Genomic DNA, 26,748 nt, shown 5'->3' with positions numbered 1-26,748 from the left:
CCCAAGTGTGAGAAAGGGCCTTGGCTTTGTCTTAGGTTTACAGTTAACAAGGATCATTTTGCGTGTAGCCCACTGTATGAGGCATGTCCAGGTAGATGGAGAAGCACCTCTTCCTTCTGCAGCAGGGCCTTCCACTCAGTGGCCCAGCCATCAGCTACTTATACGCATCCCTGTGTCGGCTGCTGCCAGAAGAGTGGCCATCGAAATTCTTAGTCCCTAACTTACAGACAGGCACAAAACAAAATCCCACAAACAGTTCTTTAATTATAGGCACCATAAGTGCCAGGAGGAAAAAAATATTATCAAATTTCATCACAGGACACACCATAATTTATATGTCTCAAAAAAAAAAAAAGAACCCTATGACACAAGGGTAACATGTCATCAATTGTAAGACACATCCCAATTTCAGATGTTAAAATGTGAAAAACTGTGCTTAAAACTGGTGAAATATGGAAGAGCATGTGATAAGAGCACATGATCAGGTGGAGAACCACCTCGCCTGAGAGTCGGGCAAGGCTGTCCTGAGCATTGGCATGAGCAGGACTTGAGGGAAGAATAACGCTTCACCTTCCAAGCGAACAGAGTGCCAATGGAAGGTAAGCTTTGAGGCGGTTAAGAGCTTAGTTTGTCGGAGGAGATTAATGAAGGTGAGTGACATGGGGAGGGGAGCCAGGTCAGGCAGGACCTTGTGGTCTTGTTAAAAGATTCAGGACTTTCTTCTGAGGTAAGCACAAAACTGTTGACATCAGTAGGCAGGGTGAGTGATACGAGTGGATTTGGGTTCATATATTTGTCCGTCCCTAATCACGGGAGCGCCCTTCAACCCAGGAGGTGGAAGGGTCTGAATTGGAAATAGGAACTCAGAGTTAAAGGAAGGTTTGGGCTAAGGAGTTCAGGGAGAACAAGGAAGAAGCTTGTCTTGAGAAACAGTTTCCTTAACTACTGTTAGGAAGGAGTGCCGCCCGCTATTTATCAGGCACTAGCTGTGTGCCCAGCACTTCATATACATGACTTCTATTTGTTATAGTCCTTTGAAGGAAATAGCACCGCCATTTTATGGCCGGGGGAAAAACAGGCCTGGAAAGTTTAATGGTGTGCCCAGTTCTTACAGTTCATTAATAAAAGAGGCTGAAGAGTATATGTAGTTTGAAAGCAGAGCCTATGGATGCAGATAAACGAGGCATTGCCATCCGAGCAAGTTACCTACTTCTTTGCCAAGACTGATTTCTCTTCACCTGTAAAATGAGGTAACATCACCTGCTTCCTAAGGAAGTGATGAAAATTAACCGAGAAACACTTAACCCAGTGGTAGGCACGTAGAAGATATTTAGTAAATGCAGTAGTGACTATCAGTATTAATGTTATTATCACCTTGTTATTCTTCCAGGGGGAATCCAGGGTTGAACCACAATCTGCATTCAGTCTACCACCCCACCCCACCTATCAGAGAGAGAGGAGTTTCCAGCATGTGAACTTGGGTTAGGAGCCCTTAACAACCATGCCAGGGGTGGGCCCGGCTTGACTCTTAATGAGGCATGTAGGCAGGACTGGATAAGTGAAGTGGGAGGAGAGAGGAAAGCACAGATGTAAACTTCGCCTAACCAGTCACTCTTCTGCGAGTCTTTAACCTACCAGTGTCTCCCAGAAAGCAGCTTAGGAAACAGGAATCCTGGAGAGATAGGATCCCAGTAATCCTTTGTGTGACTTCTGTTCCTAGGTTTTTCTGAAATATATTCTTGACTATCCCCTGGGTGATAAATTGAGACCAAACTTGGAATTCATGCTCGCTCAACTGAAGTAAGTTTAAGTAATAAACTAGACGGGGGCGGTGGGGGTAGTTTCTTCTCTCTTTTAAATGTGGCGGCTGTTTTGAAAAGAACAAACGTTTGGAAAGAATCATTGCCTTAACTAGCAAACATTGTGCATAGCTTCAGATAGCAGTTCTGTACATTACTCTTCACTTCAGTCCAACCGTTGGTTGTCATTAGAGTCCACTTAGGAGAATGGTAAAGAGCTAACAAAATTACGTTTAACACTGCACAGTAGCATGATATATAGAAGCATTAGAATTGGGAAGATGGAGTGTTTTCCACTTTTTAAGAAATAGACTGGCACCTTGAGACAATGTTACAAATTCTTAAAAATAATTATTGGTAAATTTAAAAGATACTTACAAGTCCTTCTAATGTTCTTGCCCTAGTTACGAACATGAGACCGGGAGAGAGTCCACCTTGGAAATGATTGCTTATCTCTTTGACGCATTCCCTCAGGTACCGTATAATCATGGAGACAAACTGATAGCTGTTGTTTCCCGGGAGCCCTTCAGAGCCCTTCGGAGCCCACGGTCCTCCCTTTGTGGGGCATGTGTGAGCGTCCAGGCTGAGTGTGCTCACAAGTGCCTGTTCTCTTTTAGGGACTGCTCCACGAGAACTGTGGGATGTTCTTTATTCCTCTTTGTCTAATGATGGTGAATGATGACTCTGCCATGTGTAAAAAGATGGCGTCCATGACGATCAAATCCTTACTCAGCAAAATCAACCTTGAGAAAAAAGATTGGCTTTTCGAAATGGTTACCACCTGGTTTGGAGCAAAGAAGGTTAGGGTTGCTTCTATCCTATTTCAATGAAAAGTCTTAGCTTTTGGTGTCCGTACTTTAAATAAGAATACATATACATTCTTGAATTAATTTTTCCCCAAATAGCTGTATTATTTTGATTATGTTAATAATATCTCCTCATAGTAAAATTTCAGTTATAGAGGTAACATCATCATCCCCTGTAGTCCTACTATGTGGTTAATGCCAGCCAGTTACTCCACTCACTGAATGAATGTATCATAATTTACTTTACCAGCACCCACTGCTGAGTACTTTTGTTTCTGGTTTGGCTTTTTTGCTTATTTAGATTGATGGAATGTAATTTTTGTCACTGATTGTGTCCACTTGCTGACTCTGCCACTACACCACTGGCCCGTCTTTTGTGGAATACAAACAACACATGTGATATCTTAATACTGGTTTACATAGTAAAATTAGAAGTTGACAGGCTCTGGGAGGATGATATGAAACTTCTTTCCATTTTTTTAAATTTAAAATGAGAAAAACGCATTGTTTAGTGAATGATGAATATCACTTTTTAAAAATGTTATTCTCGGGTATGAAGATTTCTCCACATTCTTGTTAGCCAACAATGATCCTTTTTCCATTGATTTCTGGGTTCATAAAGAACGGTTGAGAACAGACTCATGCCCATCTTCCTTTTATAGCATTGGAAACAGCCTCCCAAGCTGTGTTGACATTGTCTTGTGGTGGTTTACTTTTGGCAGAGATTAAGTAGACAACTAGCTGCCCTGGTCTGTGGCTTGTTTGTGGAAAATGAAGGAGTCACTTTTGAAAGAAGACTTGGAACTGTGCTCCCTGTGATTGAAAAGGAAATTGATCCTGAAAACTTTGAAGATGTAAGTTATTTGCTTGCAGCCGGGGAATAAAAGTTTTGTTAATTTTTACAGTTTTGCTTCAGGTGGTAGAACTAATAGGTTAAATAATGTGTTCAAAATGCTTTTTAATTAATAAAAGCAGGAATTTACTGCAGTTGGATCTTCTTTTTTAAATGAGGGTTAAAGTAAGTTATCGTCCATACTATATGACAACCAAAGGTTCTCAAGCGGGGTGATTTTGTCCCCCAGGAGATATTTGGCAATGTCTGGAGGAGACATTTTTGGTTGTCACAACTAGAGGGTAGGAGGTACTACCGGCATCTAGTGGGTGGGAGCCGAGGACGCTGCTGAGCATACTGTAGTACACAGGGCAGCCTCCCATAGCAAAGACCTGTCCCGTCTGACTGTCAGTAGTGCCAAGGTGGAGGAACCCTGATGTTGATTTACTTACTGGAATAAAAATGTCTGTCAAGTGCTGTGAAATTGTTGTGTTCATTTGTTTGCATCCTCCTGTTCCTAGATCATGGAAGAGACTGAAGAGAAAGGTGCAGATCGCCTTCTGTTTAGTTTTCTTACACTGATAAGTAAACTCATCAAAGAATGTAATATTATTCAGTTTACCAAACCCTCTCAGACTTTGAGTAAAATCTGGAGTGAGTATTATCTTTTTATTTAAATAAAAATAAACATATTAATTGTGTTAGAATTATTGAGAACGGATTTGGGAAATTAGAATATGAATACTTTAGAAAGTATATAATCAGGGAAAAAGTCTATGAGAAAAAGACTTTAAAGGGCCCTTTTATATTGATTACAGTGAAAATGTTTCTTTCTGAAATATATATATATATTTATGACTTTGTAAGTAATATGTTTTATTTATAAAAGAAAGAATATTAATTATTGGGGAGTTAAAGAATGGAAAGAATTTCTGAAGTCCTTCTTGCTACTTGATGATAATTTGATATATTTCCCTCCAGTCTTTTGAGATTTTTTTTTTTGAGGTTGCGTAATTCCATATAAACTTTTACATCCTATCTATACCTAAGTAATCATATTACTATAATATACTTAGTAGATATCCCTTTAAATAGCTATAAATAGTCCATCTTGTAAATATGTCAGAATTTCCTAAACCATGTCATTTCTGTGAGACTTGTTATATATCACTCTTTGAATGAAAAAATATCCCAGAAATTTTAATTTAGCATGTTCAATTTTGATTAGTCAGTAGGAAATACATTAGAATGAATGTTTTAAGTACCCATCTGTTTTAAGAGAACTCACGATCCTATGAGAAGTAAATACAATTACTTAGTTACTATATGGCCTACTGCCCTGGCTGGTTTGGCTCAGTGGATTGAGCATCGGCCTGCGAGCTAAGTGTCGCTGGTTCGATCTTCCAGTCAGGGCACATCAGAGAAGGAAAACTCTGACTCCAAAAAACCTCCGCTGCCTTGCGGCATACCTCTTCAGGGGAAAGGCTAAGGGAGTAAACCCCGACAGAAAATCCGGAGCCGGAGTCCCTAAGGCGGTTTGACGTTGTAGTCAACACCGGCAACTCCTGCGGCGCACCTGAAGCCAAGCTGTATTGACTCCGTCTTTCCCTTGGACCCTTCAGCTGCGAAGAGAGGGGGGGTCTGCTGCATGGGCAACAGCAGACCCTCCATATCACCCTGCCCAGGCTCTGTAGCTTCAGCTTCACTGGAGAGGACACTCCAGCGTCATCGCAAGATGTCGATTCAACACGGGAGGAGACAGATACCGTGTCACTCCCGAGTCGGACTGCACAGCCATTCTCGGCGGTGCAGATAGACTCTTAAGAAGCTACACCATCGTCTCTCGAGACGGACGGCTGCCGACGACGATATGGCCTACTCTGGTGTGCTTCACTGAGACAATGCCAGATTATTACAGAGGCTCCTGTAGAACCAAAGTAAAACTGTGTTCATGAAACATAGCAATAGAGAATAAAACTCAGATATATGATTTGTCCAGAATTTTAATCCTATTCCCCAACACCACAAGGCTTCCACTTTATGTAAGTGCGGTACATGGAAAATGGCCGTGTAGCTTAAAAGTGTGGCTTTGAAAGAGTCATATTCAAGAGTATAAGCTTTGTAGTCAGATGGAGCCGGAGCACAGGCTCGGTTCTGCTATTACATCTGGACATGGCACTTAGCCCCTCTGAAACATCCGTTTCTTCATCTGTAATATAAAATGGGAGTGACAGTTCCAACCTCACAGAACTGTTGTGAGGTCTAAAAGCCCTGCATCTGGGACATAGAAAGCACCAGTAACTGATAATTTTCCAGTTAGCTACTTGGAGCCACCAATTTGAATAGTTATGAGAAATAAATATATATCTATACACATACACATATATTTTTTAATTTAGAAATTGTGAATGTTAATGCCACCTCATCTACCTTGAATCTGAAACTGGTTCTTACAGAACTGGTTTGTCTTAGTTCCTCTCTGTGCCATTTACCATGTTAGGGGTTGGTTTGCTAGTTGTTCCCAGTGCCTCTTACCTCACTGCTCCCTGGCTACGTGAGAGCATCTGGGAAGCAGGGACTGTTTTGTTCACGTTTAGTTCCCAAATCCAAGCATATAATAGGTACTCGGGAAATGCCTAAAGCAGCCCTGTTTACCACCAGAGTCGGGAAATCTGTGACATCTGAGTGCATTTTGGTTCCCTTAGGTCACCTGCACTCTCACCTGCGACACCCGCACAACTGGGTGTGGCTCACCGCAGCCCAGATTTTTGGGTTGCTCTTTGCCTCTTGCCGACCAGAGGAGCTCATTAGAAAACGGAATGCCAACAGAACTAAAAGGAAACTCTCAGAGCCTGTAGCAGTCAGATTCCTAACAAGTGACCTTGACCAAAAGGTAAGATTTCTCTAAAACATTTTTTCTCCTCGTGATCAGTGAGATAGTCATTCTGGTTCATGTAACTGTCCTGGGATTGGCCCTTGGGAGAAATCTTCTGACCAACCACTTGTTGCATATATGAATCTATAGGAATGTTAGGAACCAGAGAAGGGGTCACCCTAAAGGCCAAAGTTTACAAAGATAATTCTTGTCTAGTCAGACTTTTGCTTTGTTTATTTAGCACATTCATTTTCCTTTGTATGTTTATCAACTTTGGAAAATAAGGTTAGTACCATCTGTCCGGCCTCCTTCATAACCTAATTGATAACCAAGTAAGATCATGTTCATGAAAATGTTAGGTAGGGACCATGTTATGTCCATCTCTGATTTCCAAGGGCCTAGCACAACACCTGGCTCATAGTGGGAAACTTAATATTGATGAATGTAGGGAGGGTAGAAGGGAAGGAAAAAAAAGTATTGGAATGTTGCAAAATTCTCTTCTAAAAATTTCAGAGAATCATGATCTGTATCTCACCAGAGCCTGAAAGTATCCCATTTCCTTTGGCTTAAATGCTTGTGGCAAGTAAAAGGAACACCGTTATATTGGGTTGGCCAAAAAGTCCATTTAGTTTTTTCCATAAAATAAAAAGACACAATTTTCATTTTCACCAATAACTTTATTGATTTGGATATTTTGAGTTTGTCAGCTGTCTCCCACATGGTATAACGCTGATTATTCTCAATGTCTCAATATGATCGTTATCAACTTCAACTGGTCTACCCGACCACGGAGCATCGTCCAGTGAGAAATCTCCAGCATAAAACTCCGGAAATCATTTTTGACACATTCGATCAGTCACAGCTCCTTCTCCATACACTGCACAAATCGTTTTTTGCATTTCAGTTGTGTTTTTACTTTTCTTGAAATAATAAAGCATAATATGCTGAAAATGTTGCTTATTTTCTTTCATCTTCAATATTAAAATGGCTACATAAAAATTCAAGTTTTGTTTTTTAAATGCACACTGATATGACAACTGTCACAACACAATCTAACAAAATTGTTTTGAATGAAATTAAAGACAACTAAGCACTACTAGAGCCATCATATGGAAAAAACCAAACAAACTTTTTGGCTAACTCAATACAATATTTGGTCATGGATCTTCCCTCTTCAGATCTACATAAGTGTCGGAGTAAAATCTAGTATCTCAGTAGTATTATTATGGCTATTCAGAAATACCTTGTATTATGTCTGCCGATGTCCATTTTCTTTTCACAGATGAAAAGTATCTCCCTAGCCTCTTGCCATCAGTTGCATTCCAAATTCTTGGATCAGTCTCAAGGAGAGCAGGTAAGTACAAATATTACAGTCCCATCCAGTTAAATAGAAGGGACCTATCCTACCAACATTCTAGGAATGGGCTCACATTTGGTATTTGTTTGTTTTGAGGGGCTTTTTTCCTAGTCTGCTTGGGTAGTTAAATGAAATATAAACATACACTCAAATATATATTCAGTTATGCACGTATTTCTAATTGATTCTGGGGTCCATTTGAAATTACTCTTAGCTCCATTTAAAATTTCCAATAAAGATGATGCAGTGGGAGGCTGCCTGTTTATTAAATCTTTTCATCTTTAGTTTTATCTACTCCACATTGTTAACTGAAGCTTTGAAGGAGACCGCTTATTTTTATATTAAATTATAATACTGAATTCCTTTTCTTAGAATTTGCAGAGAAAGCAAATAATGTTCATACCACCATGTGGTCTGAGAATTGTTTCTTTAACAGAAGACATAAATAATTCTATCACTACACAGCTTTATGTGGTTTCATATTATAAAATTTAATATATAAAATTAAACATAGAGAAGGCATTTATAAATATGCAGTAAATGTAAACTACTTTTGAATAGTTGGTGTAATGCTCCCTTTTATTTTCTTTTCATAGAGCAGTCGGGCTGGTAGGGGATGAGGGTATGCAATCGGGGTATATGGGTACGAGCAAGGCACTGACCACATCACTTACGAGTTACTATGGACCAGACGGAGCAATATCGGTCAAGGGCTAGGGGCACCAGAAACGGGATGAGTGCTGTATCTTAAGGAGTGATCTCAGCTAGCATGCCAAAACTCGTTTTGTTTTTGTTTTTTAGGTTGTTAAGAACTTGTTGTTTGTAGCCAAAGTCTTACATTTACTGGAACCTGATTCTGGCGATAAGCAAGGGGAGATAAAAGATGACCTGGGAGAACAAGCAGCTGTAGGACATGGCGTGGCCAGAGAGGAAGCAGAACAAGAGGCCTGTGCAGGTGAAAAGGCAGAATCTGACAAAGAGGAGAATGGAGAGGGGAAAGAAGAGCACAGCAGGCCAGCCACGCTGCTGTGGCTGATCCAGAAGTTGTCTCGCATTGCAAAACTGGAAGCAGCTTACTCGCCTAGAAACCTCTTAAAGGTGAGGTCAATGTGCAGGGACTGGAAGTAGTCGTTTTTACTTACAGTATTTCTAGTGGTATTAGTGATCTTCCCAAGTCCCTAGGAACTTTTGCATCCAGAATTGCAACAATATCTACCCCAAAATGGTTCTTACTTTGTAAATTAACTGTTTGTATGGCTCCAAGTATATGAGAAATACTCCTAATGAAAACACTCTATTTTCAGAGAACATGCATCTTTAAGTTTCTTGGAGCTGTGGCAATGGATCTTGGAGTAGACAAGGTGAAGCCGTACCTCCCAGTGATCATATCTCCCTTGTTCCGAGAACTGAACAGCACCTATTCGGACCAGGGTAACTGGCCTCTCCCCTGAACGCTTCCTTCTTCCTTTCTGTCCTCCCTCCATCAGTTTAAGAAAGAAAACTTGCTAAATATCAACACTATTTGTGTTGTATTTACCTTCCCTTCTATATGCTTTCTCAGATCTAAGGGTGAATGTTTCTTGAGATATTTCACTCCTAAGCATAAATACTCAAAACTATAAATTGAGGTGGTTCTGAACCTCGTAGTGCTGTGAACAATAATAAACAACGAAGTGTCACTAAATCCTTGAGAATTTTAAGGCAAAAGTATGAAATAGTATTTAAATACTTCACTTTTCTGTATTTTTTTCTTGCCTGGTGCATTTGGTACACTAGCCTCACTTATCCTAAAATGTCTGTTTTGGTAATAGGAAAAAAGGAAACTGGGGGTTGGCGAGAGAGAAGGTAAAGTGGATGTTAAGAGTTTTAAAATAAAACAGATGAAGTGTTTTGGTCCTACAACCTTAAGTCTCCTTCCTCTTATTAAAGAGGAAAGCGCAGTGGTGAGAGTCGGGTCTGCTTTGGTTCTCATCAGCCAACACTCACCAAGCGCCTAATATCTGTCAGGCGCTGGGGTTCAACAATGGAGAAAAGGCATACTTCCTATTTTGAAGAAACTTGAACAGGTATACTGAACTCTCCTGAAGCTGATGCAAAAATCTCTTATTTACACTTGGGAGAGAAGGCAGGGAAGGGTGGGAGAGCATAGCTTTTCTTCAGCTTCACAAAGGAATCCTCCATATCACCCTGCCCAGGCTCTGTAGCTTCAGCTTCACTGGAGAGGACACTCCAGCGTCATCGCAAGATGTCGATTCAACACGGGAGGAGACAGATACCGTGTCACTCCCGAGTCGGACTGCACAGCCATTCTCGGCGGTGCAGATAGACTCTTAAGAAGCTACACCATCGTCTCTCGAGACGGACGGCTGCCGACGACGACAAAGGAATCTTTAATCCCCCAACACCCCAAAAAAAGTTATGGCCAGAGCTAAGCCTCTGTGACCTGTGAATTAGGGCCTAGAGAAACACACTTACCTTTCCCCATCTGCAGAGCAGAGCAGGTTAATAAACGTAACCCAAAACGTTGCCGTCTAGTTCTCAAATTAAGGTCTTCTGGGCCAGGAGTCCACTAGGAAGTAGACATCTCTTGTTGCATCCTGGAGGGGGTGGTGACAGGGAGCTGTGTCCAGCGCTTCTGCTGGTTTTCTCATCTCAGAAATGTAGGGGTTGGTTTTAGCTTAGTGTTTAAAATGTTGAATAAAAGTGATAATGCCGTGGGAGTTTAAAGTTCACGTTGATTTTGTAAATGTTCCAATGTATTCTCTCCTACATTAACTGTCTCTGATTATTACTCTGTGTGATTAGATCCTCTGCTGAAGACTCTATCCCAGGAAATCATAGAATTACTCAAAAAGCTGGTTGGGCTGGAGAGCTTCTCCTTAGCCTTTGCCTCTGTACAGAAACAAGCTAGTGAGAAAAGGGCGCTCCGGAAAAAGAGGAAGGCTTTGGAGGTAAGTTTGCTGTTTGAAAAGACAGCGTGGCCTGTAGTTGGGCTTCACTTAAGACCGTGGCCGTGTGTGCTCGTGCGTGTGGCACTCTCCTGGGGAGGAAAGAGGAACTGGCTGTGTTTGAGAAGTGGGGCCTTTAGGGCTGGGGCTCCAGGTGTTCTTTAATGGCTGTGTCAACATTTGTGATGCTGAGAGGTAATAAAACAGTCCATATCACATTTGATTTTTATTGGTTTAACATTTACTTTAAAAGTAATAGAAAATTTCTGTTCTTTTCTTCAAGTTTGTAACTAATCCTGATATTGCTGCCAAGAAGAAGCTGAAGAGACACAAAAATAAAAGTGAAGCAAAGAAAAGAAAGATAGAGTTCCTGCGCCCAGGATACAAGGCCAAAAGACAAAAGGGCCACAGCCTGAAAGATTTAGCAATGGTGGAGTAACTCGCTCCCTGCGCTCACGGTCTCCGCTTACCCCGAAGCGTGACCTTCCCAGTGTGTCTGCTAGTCAAGACATCATGGCAGGGTTTATTATTTAAGCTAAACTTCTGCAGAGATTGTATAGTATACAGTTTAATATAATCATGCTCATATTTTTTAAATTAAAGCATTTCATACTACTACTGTACCTTCACTGTCTAAAAAGCATGTGATACTAGCAGTAAAGTTGAAAAAAAATTTTAAGGTACACTTTAAATTGCAAGACAAAATGTAGAACACACGGTCTGTAATACCCTTCTGCAGGAAATTGTAATACTTCAAACGACGTTAAGAAAATTCTGCACAAATAGAGAAATACAACCATGTTCATGGGTGGGAAGATTCAGTATCAGAAGGTGTTGGTTCTCCCAAGCTGAATCCCACTGGTTAAATGCATATGTGAGCAGAATACCCTGAGTTTTTCATATTACCCAAACAAGCTGATTATTCTAGAATATTCACACACAATAAGCTGAAAATAGCCATGATGCTCTTAAAAGAGAACAGGGTAAGGAGCTTTTCCTGTGAGATACCAAAAGTGAGACCTAAAAAGCGCTATCTATAAAAGGGACACTTGGTAAACTCGACTGCATTAAAATTAAGAACTTCTTAGGAACAGACAGACCTGGGATGTGGTATCTGGCGGTTGGTAAATGGTTACTGCCTGAGACTCCCACGTGCCACCTTGGCTACCTTAGTCCCTAGACTCCGTATCTCCACCTACACCAGATATTAAAGGAATTAATACCTGTAGGGTCCTCCTGCATCAGCTATGTCTAGTTGTTAAATATTTTCAACCACTCTTGGGTTCCACCTCATTAATGATTAGGAAAATGTGAATTAACACCAGAATGAAATTCCATTTTGAAAACTTCAGATTGGTAAAGTTGACACCACCACTGTTGGCAAGCAGAGCAGAGGGGGCTCTTGTAAACCACTTTGGAAAATAATCTGAAATTATTGCTGTGGTGTCTTTCCCCTCATTCTACACTTGATAGGGAAGCAATATTCTTTAGGGCCCAGTATAATGGGGAGGAAGATCCATCTTACTTTGCGTACATTTTGTTTCATCCTCTTAGTACTCCTGAGAGCTTCCTAAAATTGGTTATTTTACAGATGAGGAAACAGACTCGGGTTAAATAATTTACCTAAGGGTGACCTAGGTTGTAGGTGGCACAGTTTAGATTCAAACTAATGACTGGAAAAAAGGCCATACTCTTTATAACTTACGACTATGGGGTTAGAATATTATAGCATATGGCACAGGAATCACATGTTCAAACATTCATAACTTCACCTGCGTTTTGATGTTTGTGTCTCAAACAGGTGTTTGTAGTGCTGCCAGAAGAGTAAACATGGGGCATCTTGGAAGTCCGATTTCAATTAATTCTAAGTAATTTAAAGTGCATGTATTGCTTTTATATCAAAAGCAAAAGTTAATAATACTAAGGGAAAAATCAGAAAGAACAAATGTCAGGGACACTGAGCACAGCTTTATTTTAATCAGTATTTATTGAGTGCCTACTATGTGCCAGGTGCACCACACTAGATGTAAGGGATACTAACAGTAAGTAAGGTCTGGTCCCTGCCCTCAAGGAGCTTACATTCCCACAATTTAAAGTGCATCCCAGGTATCCTGGTAACAGAATTCCACCACTCTCAATTTCTTAATTTTTCAGTGTAATCACATCATAGAACACCTACTGACCAGTTATAAAATAGACTGTTAAAGCTAAAACAAACCTTTGATACTTGTCCAAGTCTCTTGTTTTATAGAGGGGGAAAAAAACAACTGAAGGAGTGGCCATTTGTGCCTAGAACTTTTTTTTTTAATTTAAATATCAACATTCAAACTCCTATAACACGCCTGTATAATTGCTTCCTGCTAGAAAAGGACCTTACAATTTATACCATATTAAAATAAGTGTATGCTCTTTTACCCCATCCTAGTCTTTGTGATAAACCAGGCAGATCAGGGTCATCCAAGTGCTGACCTTGGTTACAGCTTCATGGGCCCACAGAATTTAAGACCAAAAGGCCCCTGTGCCAGAGAGCACCTGCCAGCCAGGGCTCACTTCCCGCTCACAGCGACACTGAACTTCCTGACAAGAGACCAAATTTGGAATGGGTGCTGGTGAATAATAATAAGGGAGTCCCACGGGCAAAAAGAGAAAGCCACATTCATTTAACTGAGGGAAAGAGAGGCCAGAGGCCATCCGATATGACAGTGTCAGGAACAGGAAATGAACCTCTAGTGTTTCTGAAACATAAGGGGCGCAATAGTATTAAGCTCACTTTACCAGCACCTGATTGTTTTAAATGCTGGTGGTTCAACTTTAAAAATGAAAAAATTTCTCCCCAATTTCAGTAATTACTGAGGACTATATTTACTTCTGTCACACTGTAGCCAATCCTGGGCAGTCTGAAAAGCTCCTTGAACATATCGTTTTGATAGCCTAGTAATAAACCTAATTTTTAAAACCAAGATTGCTTAATTTCTCCCTGGAAAACCAGTATGGTGTTGACTTCACTAATAAAACTTAATGTCCAATTATAAGTAGGTAAAAGGAATGAAAGACAGTAAAGACATCTTTTACAATGCTTCTTAAAATATATCTATTTTATTTCCTTCAATGTGAATTTTTTCTCTTTAATGTGTTCTAAATTCATCAAATATAACCATTTAGGATTGTTTTTACTACCTCTACTAGCATGGACAAATAAATTTACAGACATTATTTTGAATGTAGAGTCTCCCTCAGCATAATTTTACTTCAGGAGTTATGTCATCTGTGTTGCACAGTTGACATTTTCAGGTGTAGTTCATGGGACAAGCCTCTGACCCTGACCCTGACCCTGAAGTCTCATTGTGAGCCCTGCTCCCAGCTTACTAGCAGTTGCACAAGCCAATCTAGCCACCCAAGATTCCGCACGTCCTAAACATTACATTACAACCTGTCCTGCTTACACCACAGGGTTCTTGTACAAACTAGGTCAATATACATAAAATCCTTTCAACAACTATATAAAGGACTATAAAATGACAATTACAGATGAATCAGTGAAGTGAACCACAAAAATAATTATTTCAACTTCATGCCTATAACCAAGAGCTTTTAAACAGAACAGCTTAAATAAAGTGGTCACTAAGTAAATGAAAACTTACCCACACCATGTTCCTATACTATTATACTGAGTCTAATTTTTGGAAAAGTTTAATACATTTTAGAGGGAAAAAAATCTAAGCTAATATATTTATTAGTGTTTATACAAACAATCTGTAACCACTAATTCAAAAATAGTTTTTTCAGTAAGAGCACATTCTTTAATAAGACTCTATTTGAATAGGAATTTCACACAAATAGAATATATACCTTAACACAAGAAAGGAAGGAATATTTTACATTACACAGACCATTCCGTTGGTTCAATCACAATAGGTTACCCTTCCAACCAAATACTTTTTTATATTTATTACAAATGTTGTAGTCAGTTCAGTAGATGCCAACAATCATACACAGTTCTAACACTTAGTAGTGTGAAGCACGCTTAACTGTTTCCATAGGGATATGTACTGGGGTCTTCATTTCAGAGGAGAAGTGACTGAATTACTGTCTGCTCTTTAATGTTTCAACTAACCTGTGAAGAGAAAATGGTTTCATAAAATTCACTTCAAACTTTCACGTACAGAGTATGATCATTTATAAACTTTATACTGAAGATTAATTCCAAAGCACTTTAAATGATGAAGGCTAAGATAGTTACATTAGGAAAATGTGGCTAAGGACTCGAGTTCGAAGAGGGTCTTTTGGCGTTCACTTTGTCAGTGCTTTGAATGAATAATCAAAAAGAGCAAATATCTGCTTTCCAGGCTGCTACTTCTACAGCCGGATAATTCAGCAGTGAAAACTAGTCTCAGTCCTCAAGGAGCTGATAATCTAATAAGGAGATGTACAAATCAATTACAAGACAGTGTAACAAGTACAGTATCACTGATCTGTGACAAGGACATCCACGTGTGTAAGGCAGCGGACATGGAGCTCTGTCAGGGACGACTCCTGAAAAGAAGAAAGCCTTAACCAAAGTCCTGAAGGAACTGAAGTGTGAAGTGAGGCAGGAAAAAGATAGAAAAATGGCAGAAAGTTGGCTTAGCTAACTAATCTGGTAGTGTGGTGGAAATAAAAGCAGATGCACATTAAAGCAAGTGGAAAATAAGGCTGGAGGAACTTACTATGATAAGCTGCTAAGTAAATTTCATCCTAAAGACAAAAGGGGAAGTTACGCATGTGTACACAGCTGCACACACAACACACACATATGCACAGACAGCTTCTGGAAACATGTTGCTTACCATTCCATTGCCTCATCAAGACCAGTGCCTTTCGTTGCAGAAGTTTTGAATATCTGCCATTTTCGGTCCTTCAAGGCAGGTAACCCCAGTGCGTTGGCCATCTCTGAGGGAGTCATGGCCTGTTCCATGTCCTGCTTATTTGCAAACACCACCAAAATGGCTTTTCTCAGCTCTTCCTCCTAAATTAAATAGAAGACATTTAATTTCCTTTAATCCATGTGCTCCCTTAAGTTTAGGAAGACATGCCAAAAAATACATTATTTTAGAAGTACATTTCCTAATTATTTTCAAAGATTGTATTTATTTTTAGAGAGAAGGGAAGGAAGGGACAAAGAGAGGGAGAGAAACATCACTGTGTGGTTGCCTCCCACATGCCCCCAATCGGGGACCTGGGCCACAACTCAGGCACGTGCCCTGACTCGGAATCGAACCAGTGACCCTTTGTTGGTTCGCAGGCAGCACTCAATCCACTGAGCCAATTATTAACTAATATATAATGACCATTATAAACTATTTGAAATTATAGAGAAGTACAAAGAAAAGAAGCTTCGCACATAATCCTACCTCCCAAACATGATCACGGTTAAAATTTTGGATATTTTTTATTGCTTTAAGATATTTATAGTTTATTTAGTAGGTAAATTTATACACTTAAAAGTCACATTTACATATAGTTCTATACCTTGCTTTAAGAAGTTTAGTTTAAACATTAAATTGTGGATGATTTTCCAAACAATCAAAATTTGTTTTTAAAACATTAAATATACTCTACATTATGGTTACATGTACCATAAACTATACAACTATTTCCCAGCATTAAACTTTTAGATTTTTTACTTGACTATTAGAGAAACCCAAGTGATAGTCATTATATAAAAAGCTTTGTGTAAATCTCTATTTCCTTAACATAATTCTTTAAAAATGAAATCAAAGTATGAAAATTTTCCACTCTCATTACATATATTAATAAACTTTTACAGAAGTCATAACAATTTTGACTCCAACAAAAGTATGACAGTGCCTATCTTTAATTCAGCCTTGGTAGAACTGGAAATTACATTTTTTTCCAGACATATCATATGATATGGGGTATTAAAAATCTAAATGTTATTAGCAATGTATTTTTCTCTTGTGAACTGTAGGTTTATGCCTTTTGCTCACTTATCTAATGAGTGGCAGAAGTCAGTATCGTTAAAAACACTAATCCTGTTCTGGTTGGTATGGCTCAGTGGATTGAGCACAAGCCTGCGAACCAAAGGATCACTGGTTCGATTCCCAGTCAGGGCACATGCCTGGGTTGCGGGGATGGTCCCTGGTTGGGGGCACACGCGAGGGAACCACACAGTGATATTTCTCTCCCTCTCTAACTCCCTTCCCGTCTCTCTAAAAATAAATAAATAAAATCTTTAAAAAACAAAAACAAAAATCACTAATCCTTAGTCACTGGGTGTAAAACAGTGTCCTGGTTCCCTGTCTGACCTTAATTTATGTTATCTGGCATCTGAGCTTTGGGGGATTTTAATATATATTAATAGAATTAAATCTATCTTTTCTTTGATTTAGAAAGACCTTCCTTATCAAGAAATTTTAAACATATTTACTTATATATTGTTATAACCATTTTTTACTTTTAGTTCTCTATACTATTTAGAATTTATTTTTGTGTACAAAGAAAGTAAAATAAATTAATTTTGTTTCAATAAGTTTTTTTAAATTTAATCCTCACCCGAGGATATGTTTACTGATTTTAGAGAAAGAGGAAGGGAAAGAGAGAGAAAAACATCTATGTGAGAGAGAAACATTGATAGGTTCCCTCCTGTCCATGCCCTGAATGGGGATGGAACTTGCAGCCTTCCAGTGTACAGGATGATGCTCCAACCAACAGAGCAATCCAACCAGGGCTGTGTCAATAAGTTTTGAGGCAATTGTCCTGGGAGAGAGAAGCAGGGGCCAAAATTATGCCAGAAATCTATATTTCCCTTAACTTTAATAATTCTGTAGCAAACATGCTTATTATTTATACCCTATCTGCTTCCATAAGCTAATTTATACAACTAGAAATACATTTTTCTAAAAATATCACTTCATAGGAGTCACAGAACAGTTCAGTTTAAAAGGAATTCAATTCTGAACTTCCTGGAAATCAAGGATTCTCACTGAAAGAAAGTTACAAGGCTGGATTTTTTTTGTCTGTGATCGTCTATCAAAAATATTTCTGGAAGGGGAAAAAATTGGAACTATTGTAACAATATAATCAATAAAATATACTTAAAAAAATTTCTGGAATAGGAATATGCATAAAAGAATATGACAATAAAGGCATGGCAGGAAATATCCCTACTTTTTAATAATCCCTGCATGTAATAACAATGCAGCAAGCATATGTAAATTATTTCCCCACATTTCTATAAGATTTTCTTACCTCCAACATGGCAACTAACTCTGATTTGGAAATGCCAATTCGGTCTCGGTCACAACTGTCTACAACATAAATGACTGCGTCTGTGTTTGAGTAGTAACATCTCCAGTAGGGCCTGAAGAAAATTCAGAGAGAGAGAATATATTATTATTTGAAAATAGAAGAAACTGGTATGTTAATTTCTATGCTAGGACTTGGCAATGATGGTGGTGGTTACATGCCAATCCTGTCCCACCATGTTAGAATCAATGCCACAATGATGCATTGTTTCTAACTGATATATGTATCATATCCCTCAGACATAAAGGTCAAAAGAATGTTGATAAACATTAAATCACAGGACTAAGGAGTTCAGACTTTAGGCTGAGAGAATATATTCAAAACCTATTAAACTACTAAATGTACTGACAAAGAAATTATATACAGACCTAGTCATTACATCTGTACATCTTTAACTAGGAACTCTTTAAGAATGAGTTCTTTAAAAAAAACCTTTTTAATGACTTTATATAATAGGCATTAAACTGATCACTAAAGATACCAAGAAGTGGAATGGCTAAAGTTAGAACCAGACCCAAAAGTGGTTTAAGAAATAATACAAGTTAAAAGGAAGCAGGATGTTTAGGGAACGCACTATTAATCTTTTAAGATGGTACCACAGTTGAGTGACCACTGACAGTCACCAAACATTCACAGTTGCCAAGTCAAGCACAGAACGCTGGGCAGAAGGCCTGAGTTCCAAAGGGAGTCTATGTTCACATTAGCCCAAAGAAGCATCTCTGAAAGATATTTTTATAAAATGTACAACAGTCTGTCTCATAGAGGAAGGGACTGACCAGGACTAAATGTAGGACCCTTTTAGTAAAAAATCAGTTATTGAAATTCTTATGAAAACATTTTTCATTAAGTGATATCTGAAACACTGGCTTCTTTAGATTTTAATTCAATGGAGAGAACAGGCAGTTTTACCTCATTTTAAATACAGTGGCTTCCATTTACATTACAAAAAAAGATATATTTTGGTTTATTGCTGTTAACCCTACAAGAGCCAATAAATGTTAAATACACAAAATGATCTGGTCTACGTAGCATACCTGATACTGGTCTGCCCTCCTAAATCCCAGACTTGGAATTTAAGGTTCTTGTATGTTACTGTCTCAACATTGAATCCAATAGCTGAAAGATAAATCATAGTTTATGTGGATGCTAATGCATTCTACCTTCCAAGTATCCAGGCTAATCAAGTTTCCACAACAAAAGGTAACTGCTGAATTACATTACTGGTTGAGATGTTATTCCATTTAAGACAAGACAGCAAGCTGCTATGTTACACACACACACACAATCAACTAGCACGCTCAGCACCACCTTCAGGTTACATAAGAATCCCCAGTCACCTCTGCAAATACATAATTCTTAGCTCAATGGAAATGCTATTATGTTCAACTCCTCTCATAATACAGTACCAGCATACAAAAGTGTTCAGAAAGCTACACTTAAAAAGAATAATTACAATTGTATTATAAAAATCTGAATTTTGGTAGACAGCAAACAGGGGACAAAAGCAGGAAAAGCCCAGATTCTACAGTTCGATGGGCAAGGACACAGCAATGGCTGCATACAGCTATACGGAAGCTGGGTTCTCTAAGGCTGGCACTCGCACAGACCCTCTGTGGACTTGCTCAGTCGCTCATCTGTAATAAGGTCACAGCTCGACGGCCAAAGAGGAGGTGCCCCATCCTTTTTCCCTGCCATCCTTCTTAGGTGGAGCCCTGGCACCACACGGCTAAGACACGATACAACAATTTGCATTGACAGAAATCTAAGGGAAAGTGCAGAGGATGCTAAAAAAAAAACTTAAGAGTTCTATATACAAAGTTTACTAAGATTTTAAAAGCTTAAAAAATATATTACAAACTGACTTACAGCTGTAACTATTTCCTTAAAAGACTTTATTTGTTATTTTTAGAGAGGGAAAGGAGGTATAAAGAATGGGAGAGAAACATCGATGTGAGAGAGAAATACTGATTGGCTGGCTCTCGCTGGCCCCCAACCAAAGACCTAGCCCGCAACCCAGGCCTGTGCCCTGACTAGGAACCGAACCAGTAACCTTTCGGTCCACAGGCTGGCACTCAATCCACTGAGCCACGCCAGCCAGGGCTAAACAATTGGTTTTTATTTTACACATAAGCTTGTATTGATAGATGATTCATATGCACATGTGGCCAAGTATGCCTATTACAATCAAAAACATAACTATAACAAACTGGAGTAAAAAACTAAAAAGCATGTTCACAACGTCTCCCTTACAATTAGGTAGGAGTATAATCACCACCTGCACCAAGATTAGGAACACAGCTTATATGCAAAGGGCAAGAGCGTGGTGTAAACCAGCGTTCACTGAAATGCAATCCACTAGACTGTGCACTGCAGGTGACCAGCACTCAGACACAGCAGTGATGGGCAACTTTGAGAAGCAAAAAACAAGGGAAATGAAATTTACTGAAAGTGGCAAAAGGAATAAAAAGTTCATTCATAAAAGCTAGCCTTCCTTTTGTAATCTGGACACTTAAATACTACTAAACATAGAAATACCTTGAATGACAGAATAACTTTAGAGGCATAATTTAAATCAACAAACTCTATGAACACCTAAATGTATTAATGTATAAGGAAATTCAAATCAACAAATGAAAAAAAAAAAGTATCAACAGTTTTCTTACCTAGTCAAACAAGACTATTTGAGAATATTTTTCTAAGATATCAAAACCCATTTAAAGTTGAGGGGTTTTCTTCTCTTGATATTTTTAGGTCCCAAATTAATTCTACATTCAGTCTCTTCAACTCAGATCTTTACAACTAATTAATACAACTACTTAAGAGAAACTAATATTAATTAAAATACATAGCAACAAATATAGGGACAAAAACCATTTAATAGGTAGTATCACTTAAAATCTATATAGTTCTTTAAAAAGGTTTACAAAGTATTTTATACACTTCACATACTTCCCCACTCAAAACCAGTGGATATTTGTTATCTTCACTTTATCGATAAAGATACTGGCTCTCAATGTGATTAAGTGGCTGGAGTTCACTCAAGCAATTTTTAAAACAGCTCTAAAGAGCAAAACTCAGCCATGCAAAGGGGTCCATATATTACACCAAACTGCTTCTCAGTTTATGAAAAAAAATGTTATCAATAATATGCTCATACTTCCAGCCAAGATGGAGGCCTAGACTGACACACTCTGTCTCCCTCCGCAACTAAGAAGGAATACAACTACTGCAAAACCAGCAATAACCAAAGTCCCAGAAAAGAAAGCTACATGGAAGTCCAACGTATGAAGTTATAAACAAGTGGTGCTCGTCCGGGTGGGTAGGAGGGGCGAAGCCAGGGTGGAGAGATGAAGCTGTGCTGGCGCCTGCAGCGACAGACCACGGTAAGCACGGACACCCATATTCAAGGGGAGGAGAAAAGCGCCCAGGGACCACCCCTGGCTACAGACTGAACCCATCAGCTCGTGATTCCAACGCCGGGGAAGGCAGACCCCCGCTGCCTCGGACTGTGAGGCCCAGAAGGCGTGGTGACGGAGGAGGAGGCTCCCGGTCTCTCAGCGGAGTAACGGCAGGAATCCATCTTGGACCCCTGCCCCCACACAAAGCACCACAGCGTGGTGAAAAGGGTCACCCGGTTATGACAACTGCACAGGGCTCTGCCCCCAATAGCGTAGGAGGGGTGACAGCCCTGGCCACCCAGAAGGAAAGATAAACAAAAACGGTAAGGAAGGCAGGAATCATGATTGAAATACCAATCACGCAGCTGACCAAAAAGCAAATACATGCATTAACCGATGAACAAATAGATAATCTTTCTGAGGCTCAATTCAGAGCTATAGTCATAAGACAGATTATAGAATTAACAAAAGATGTTGAATAAGACAGGGAAGGAATGAAGGCTAGTCCTGCTGAAATGAACGAAAATACATACGAGACAAGTGGTGAGGAAAGGAAAACCACGGATCAAATCAACAAATTGGAACATAGGGAAGGAACAAACAGTCAACCAGTGCAGAAAGAGGAAACAAAAAGTGAGGAAAATGAGGAGAGGCTCAGATCTGGGACAGCCATAAGCAGGCCAACATCTGAATCACAGGGTTGCCAGAAGCTGAAGAAGAACTAGAAATTGAAAAATTATGTGAAAAAATAATGAAGCAGAACTTCCCAAACTTGGGGAAGGAAATAGACTTACAGGTCCAGGAAGCAAAGAGAGTTCCAGAAAAACTGGGCCGAGGGAGAAACACTCCAAGACACATTATAATCAAATTGTCAAAAATTAAAGATAAAGAGAGAATCTTAAAAGCAGCAAGAGAAAAGAAAAGAATTATGTACAAAGGGGTCCCAATAAGACTATCAGCTGATTTCTCAAAGGAGACCCTGCAGGCAAGAAGGGCCTGGCAAGAAATATTCAAAGTAATGAAAATAAAAAACCTACAGCCACGATTACTCTATACAGTGAAGCTGTCATTCAGAATAGAAGGGCAGAGAAAGTGCTTCCAGGACAAAGTAAAATTGAAGGAGTTCATTAGATCCAAACCACTGTTATATGAAATGTTAAAGGGACTTGTTTAGGAGAGGAGGATCAAGGCTATGAACATTAAAATGAAAACTATCACAACAACCAACAATAGAAGCTAGAGAATCAAAACAAAGACAAACTAAGTAGACAACGAGAGTGGGAAAAGAACTATAGGTATGGGGATCATACTGGGGGGAGGTCAGTGGGGAGAGGGAAGGGGGGGAAACGGAGGGAGATGATGCAGGAATTAAGAAGCATAGTAGGAGGGAGTGGAGTAGACAGGAAGATGTTGAGAAGAACTATATGCACAACCAATGGGCATGGACTAAGGGGCGGGGGACAACAGGAGGGAGGAGGTATCACTGGGTGGAGGGGAACAAAGGGAAAAGAAATTGGGACAACTGTAACAGCATAATCAATACGGCATATTAAAAAAAATAAAATAATATGCTCATAATAGAAGTTTACGATCATTTACAATCCTTACCAATTATGTTATTATGTGCATTATTAATTCAGAAATAAAGTTATGTTAGATGGAAAACAGAAAGCCCCTATAATTTATCATGCCAATACTTACTAGGAATAGTAGTAACGACTTCCCCAACCTGTAATCTGTACAAAATGGTAGTTTTTCCTGCTCCATCTAATCCCAGAATTAAAATCCTCATTTCCCGGGTTCCAAACAGACTTGAAAATATACTTGAGAAAAATCCACCTGAAAAACAATAAAAGCAAAAAAATGTATTACATATTTCATGGACTAGGTCCTTTGAAAGCTAAATATTACATCATTTTCCTCGATTCATAGATGAATATTTTTGCCCTCCATTGAAATATACTATTCAACATCAAACAAGTAATTACTGATGGTTACCATGTCTTAGATAATATAGCAGGCAGGCGAAGAAGATACACTAAAAATAAGAGAAATATGAGCACTGCCCTTATGAAGCTCACTTTCTAGTCAATAGAGGGTGAGTACGGTAGCATGATCTCCCCACTACCCCTAAAAACCAAAGGACTGATCTGAATGACACTGGGACAATGAGATCCTTGCACATGAAAAGCAGTGATAATTGCTGTACAGCAGCAGTAGCATCCTAACTACCTCCCATCACTAAGATTTCTATTAATAAACTAGCACAAGATACTAAGGCACAGAAACCAAATTACTTCATAGAAAAATTATTGTAAAAATAACAAAACTACATTCAATGCATCACGGAATATTTCCAGAAAGCTTCCTATATACAAGGTACGGAGCAATATGAAAGCACCTACAAGCAGAGTAGAACTGTGGCTACCAGCTGTGGCGGAGGCAGGGGAAGGGAGAGATGTACGAACTGTGTTATGAGGTGAATAGTTCTGGAGCTCTAACGCACAACACGGCGACTACAGTTAATAGTATCGTGGAGAACATTTGAAACTTGTTCAGAAAGCTCTCCAGGGGTTCGCAACACACACACACACACAAAGATAACTTATGTGAAGTGATGGATGTGTTAATTAGCTTGACTGTGGTAATTATTTCACAAAGTATACACACATCAAAACATCATGTTGTATACCTGAAATAGATACAATTTTTATTTGTCAATCCTACATCAGTAAAGCTGGAAAAAATTTAAATTAAAAAATTATTATTTGGGACGGGGGCTGGGTAGAAGTGAGCAAGGGGCGATGGGATGGGGAACATCTGTAACAGTTATCAACAATAAAAATAAAATTAAAATACTTTAAAAAATATTCTTTATCTCAGCAGGGCCTCTTAGAAATGGATTGTACTTAGGTAAACACCAAAAAGTAAGGAAGGTGGAAATTTAGTCGTTATTATTCTTTTTACAACGAAGCTTTAATTTTTTTTATGATTACAAAAAAATAAAAGCACCTTGGCTTGACTCTTCCTCTCCAAAAACCATGAAAGTTATGTTAAATAATATAAAAAAGTTGCCAACAGAAGCGATGCCACTCAACCATACACGGTTATTTGACAAAGAAATGGCACAATGAGGATCTGCGAGTCTGGAAAAAGGACACGCCGGAGGCTAGAAAACCCTGGAAAGATGTAATAGGAGGGGTGGGACTTCGCAAAGTCCTTCCTACCTTTTACAGGTTTAAAAAAAAAAGGGCGGAAGAGCAAAACTGAAGGTGGTTATGGAAAAAGACAGGAAAGCACTTGTGACGACCCAGAGCAGGAAGTAAAATCCCCAGAAAACCATGGAGAGATTTAAATAAGCTAAAGAATTTCCATCTTCACTCAGGAGAGCTGTAAACAAAGTAAAGAGTTTGTGCCTTCCTTTCGGACGCTAGCAGGGAAGGAGGCTTTCCCTGACGCTGACGACGACGATGTAATTCCTTCCACTGGCACCTCAGAACTTGCGATTAGATTAAAATTTCATTCCCTAACCAGCAATGCCCTCCCCGTTTCCTTCTCCATCTCACTCTAGTCTCCGCAGGAAAAGCTACAGATAAGCAGACGACCGCCACGTTGGCTATAAAACAAAATGAAGAGCCACAGCTCCCTTTGGATTTTTTAAACAGACGCAGTGAGCGATCAGAGAGGGAATGGAGCTTCCACTACAGGCTCAGGTCTTATCTTTTACCCAAGAACCCTCGGAGGACTGCGACACACACTGCCGAGCTTTGCAAGGCCAACTCCGCCCAACAGGTCCAGCTGGGTCGGAGGAGGTCAGGGAGAAGAGGGAGAAGTTCGTGGTCGGCGGGATGGACTCCGGGTCGGGGTCCCAGGGCGCAGCGCTGCCCGGCCTGCCGCTGCCCCTCCCCCAACCCCCACCCCCACCCCTCGGCGATGGAGGGGAACCCAGCGGGGCCTGCCGCTCCAGGCCGGGTCCACCCTCACAGTAGCAGCGCCCAGGTGAGTGAAGTCCTCAGCGCCCCGGCCCGTGAGAAGCCAGCCCCTCTCCTTCTCCCGACCGCAGCCTCGGCCGCAGCCACCTGAAGCGCGCCAGAGCGCCGGTCTCAGATCTCTCACCCATGGTGAACCGCCTGCCCGCCCTCGCGGATCGTCAGAGACAGGCCCCGGCCTCGGCTGCGACTCCTGCGCGAGCCCCGGTGCCGCCACCTCCGCTCGCCTTGGCCACCGCCTCGGGCTCCGAGGTGCTTTCCTAGGAAGCTTGGTCCGCCAGCAACTTCCACGTCGGCCACCCGCTGTGGGCGGGGGCGAGCGGCCACCGAGACTGCGCGCCGGCGCCGCGGCCTGTGCGTCCGCGTGGGCGCTTTCGATGGAAGTTCGCAGCGCGCTGGCTTGTAGGAACTGTGAAAGCCAGAAGAGGGGGGAAACAAAAAGGTCCAGAACGCCAAGTCTTTACTGCTTCTATTTTCTTGGCTGGGGAGGGCTCCCGAAATTTCACTTTTAATTCTGACACCAAAACGTGGCGAATCTGCTAACCAAGAATGCGAGTCAGGCTTCGACAAATAGCTCAACAGGATGCGGGCGCAGGCTGCGGAGTCGGAAGAGCTCCTAGTCCTGCAGCTCCCTGCGGGGGCGCTCGGCTTGGCTGGGGTGCTTTCTCCGATAGCGCCTTAGGATCACGTAATAATTATAGGAAGACCTCCACCTCTGCCACCGATGTGCCGCGGTCCTACCTTCAGGCCGCTAACTGGAGATTTTTAGCGTCTCCGTGGCCTGCAGGGTCAGCGGTAGAGGCCTTACCCCCTTCCACCTGACTGTGCACCTGCCCTGGGCTGGAGACCTGCTTCCTCGAGGGGTTGTGGCTTGGGAGGAATGCAGGTCTTGACAGCATAGCGTGCGGGAGGCAGGCAGCGACGCTTGCAGGATGGGGAGAAGGGATTCTCCTAGACTCTTAAAAAATTTTTTAAAAGGTTGAGCATGCGTCTTAAAAATTCGTAACGACACACAGAAAACTAAACCTAAGCCTAGCCACTCATCCTGCAGTTCTCCCTAGAAGTAACCATTGTTAACCCTTTCTTGGGTCTCCTTCCAAATATAATCTTTACGTATTATGTATTTATTTATAATAGAGATTTTAGTCCATTCAACGGAATTTTATGGGCTTCATGTGTGGTTTTTGACTTCAGTTTTCAGACTGCTCCAGCTGCCTATACATTGAACTAGATTTGCTGATTGCTCTTGGTTCCCCTTCCCGCTCCCAAGTCCTAAATTCTCAGAATTTTTTCTTGAAAGGAAAAGTTTGGGGGTTTTTTGTTTGTTTTTGTTTTGTTGTCTGAGAAGGGGAAAATTGAGATACTGTTCACCTAAATACCTGGGCCTTTTTATGGCTGTGGTTTTCAAGGATTGCTTTATTCAACTACTGGAGCTCAGC

General features: G+C 40.4%; 2 protein-coding genes and 1 long non-coding RNA gene across 3 annotated transcripts in view; 2 read left to right on the top strand and 1 right to left on the bottom strand.

Annotated features, from left to right (window-relative positions):
* UTP20 (UTP20 small subunit processome component) overlaps window positions 1-11,240 on the top strand; it is a 91,851-nt gene extending 80,611 nt beyond the window's left edge. Inside the window, exons 52-62 of the mRNA XM_090272636.1 lie at window positions 1,721-1,800; window positions 2,204-2,273; window positions 2,417-2,599; window positions 3,328-3,459; window positions 3,959-4,091; window positions 6,143-6,330; window positions 7,595-7,666; window positions 8,471-8,767; window positions 8,974-9,100; window positions 10,475-10,620; window positions 10,901-11,240. Coding sequence (XP_090128762.1) covers window positions 1,721-1,800; window positions 2,204-2,273; window positions 2,417-2,599; window positions 3,328-3,459; window positions 3,959-4,091; window positions 6,143-6,330; window positions 7,595-7,666; window positions 8,471-8,767; window positions 8,974-9,100; window positions 10,475-10,620; window positions 10,901-11,056 — 1,584 coding nt within the window. The 3' untranslated portion in view covers window positions 11,057-11,240. The remainder of the gene's footprint in view (window positions 1-1,720; window positions 1,801-2,203; window positions 2,274-2,416; window positions 2,600-3,327; window positions 3,460-3,958; window positions 4,092-6,142; window positions 6,331-7,594; window positions 7,667-8,470; window positions 8,768-8,973; window positions 9,101-10,474; window positions 10,621-10,900) is intronic.
* A 3,151-nt stretch (window positions 11,241-14,391) lies between these two features.
* On the bottom strand, window positions 14,392-25,646 carry ARL1 (ARF like GTPase 1). Its single transcript, XM_090272634.1, has 6 exons — window positions 25,437-25,646; window positions 23,022-23,159; window positions 18,957-19,038; window positions 17,866-17,977; window positions 15,444-15,622; window positions 14,392-14,731 (listed from the first exon to the last, which is right to left on the bottom strand). Exons 1-6 carry the CDS (start codon window positions 25,438-25,440, stop codon window positions 14,701-14,703), a joined length of 546 nt encoding a protein of 181 aa, XP_090128760.1. The 5' UTR covers window positions 25,441-25,646; the 3' UTR covers window positions 14,392-14,700.
* Window positions 25,238-26,748, top strand: part of LOC150011178 (uncharacterized) — an 18,434-nt gene continuing 16,923 nt past the window's right edge. Inside the window, exon 1 of the long non-coding RNA XR_016510432.1 lies at window positions 25,238-25,319. This is a non-coding gene — a long non-coding RNA (uncharacterized LOC150011178). The remainder of the gene's footprint in view (window positions 25,320-26,748) is intronic.

Source organism: Furipterus horrens, unplaced genomic scaffold, assembly GCF_987537825.1.
Source record: "Furipterus horrens unplaced genomic scaffold, mFurHor1.1.pri manual_scaffold_4, whole genome shotgun sequence".
NCBI classification, from domain to species: Eukaryota; Metazoa; Chordata; class Mammalia; order Chiroptera; family Furipteridae; genus Furipterus; species Furipterus horrens.
Note: the sequence above shows the minus strand (reverse complement) of the source record. Positions and strands in the feature narration are given on the sequence as shown.

Bases quoted from the DNA above. Each gene is read 5' to 3' on its own strand.
- ARL1 (XM_090272634.1), bottom strand. The intron at 17,978-18,956 runs GTATGCTACGTA...AATTTTCTTCAG, and splicing joins GGAGGGCAGACCAGTATCAG to GCCCTACTGGAGATGTTACT. The intron at 15,623-17,865 runs GTAAGAAAATCT...TATTTAATTTAG, and splicing joins AGTTAGTTGCCATGTTGGAG to GAGGAAGAGCTGAGAAAAGC.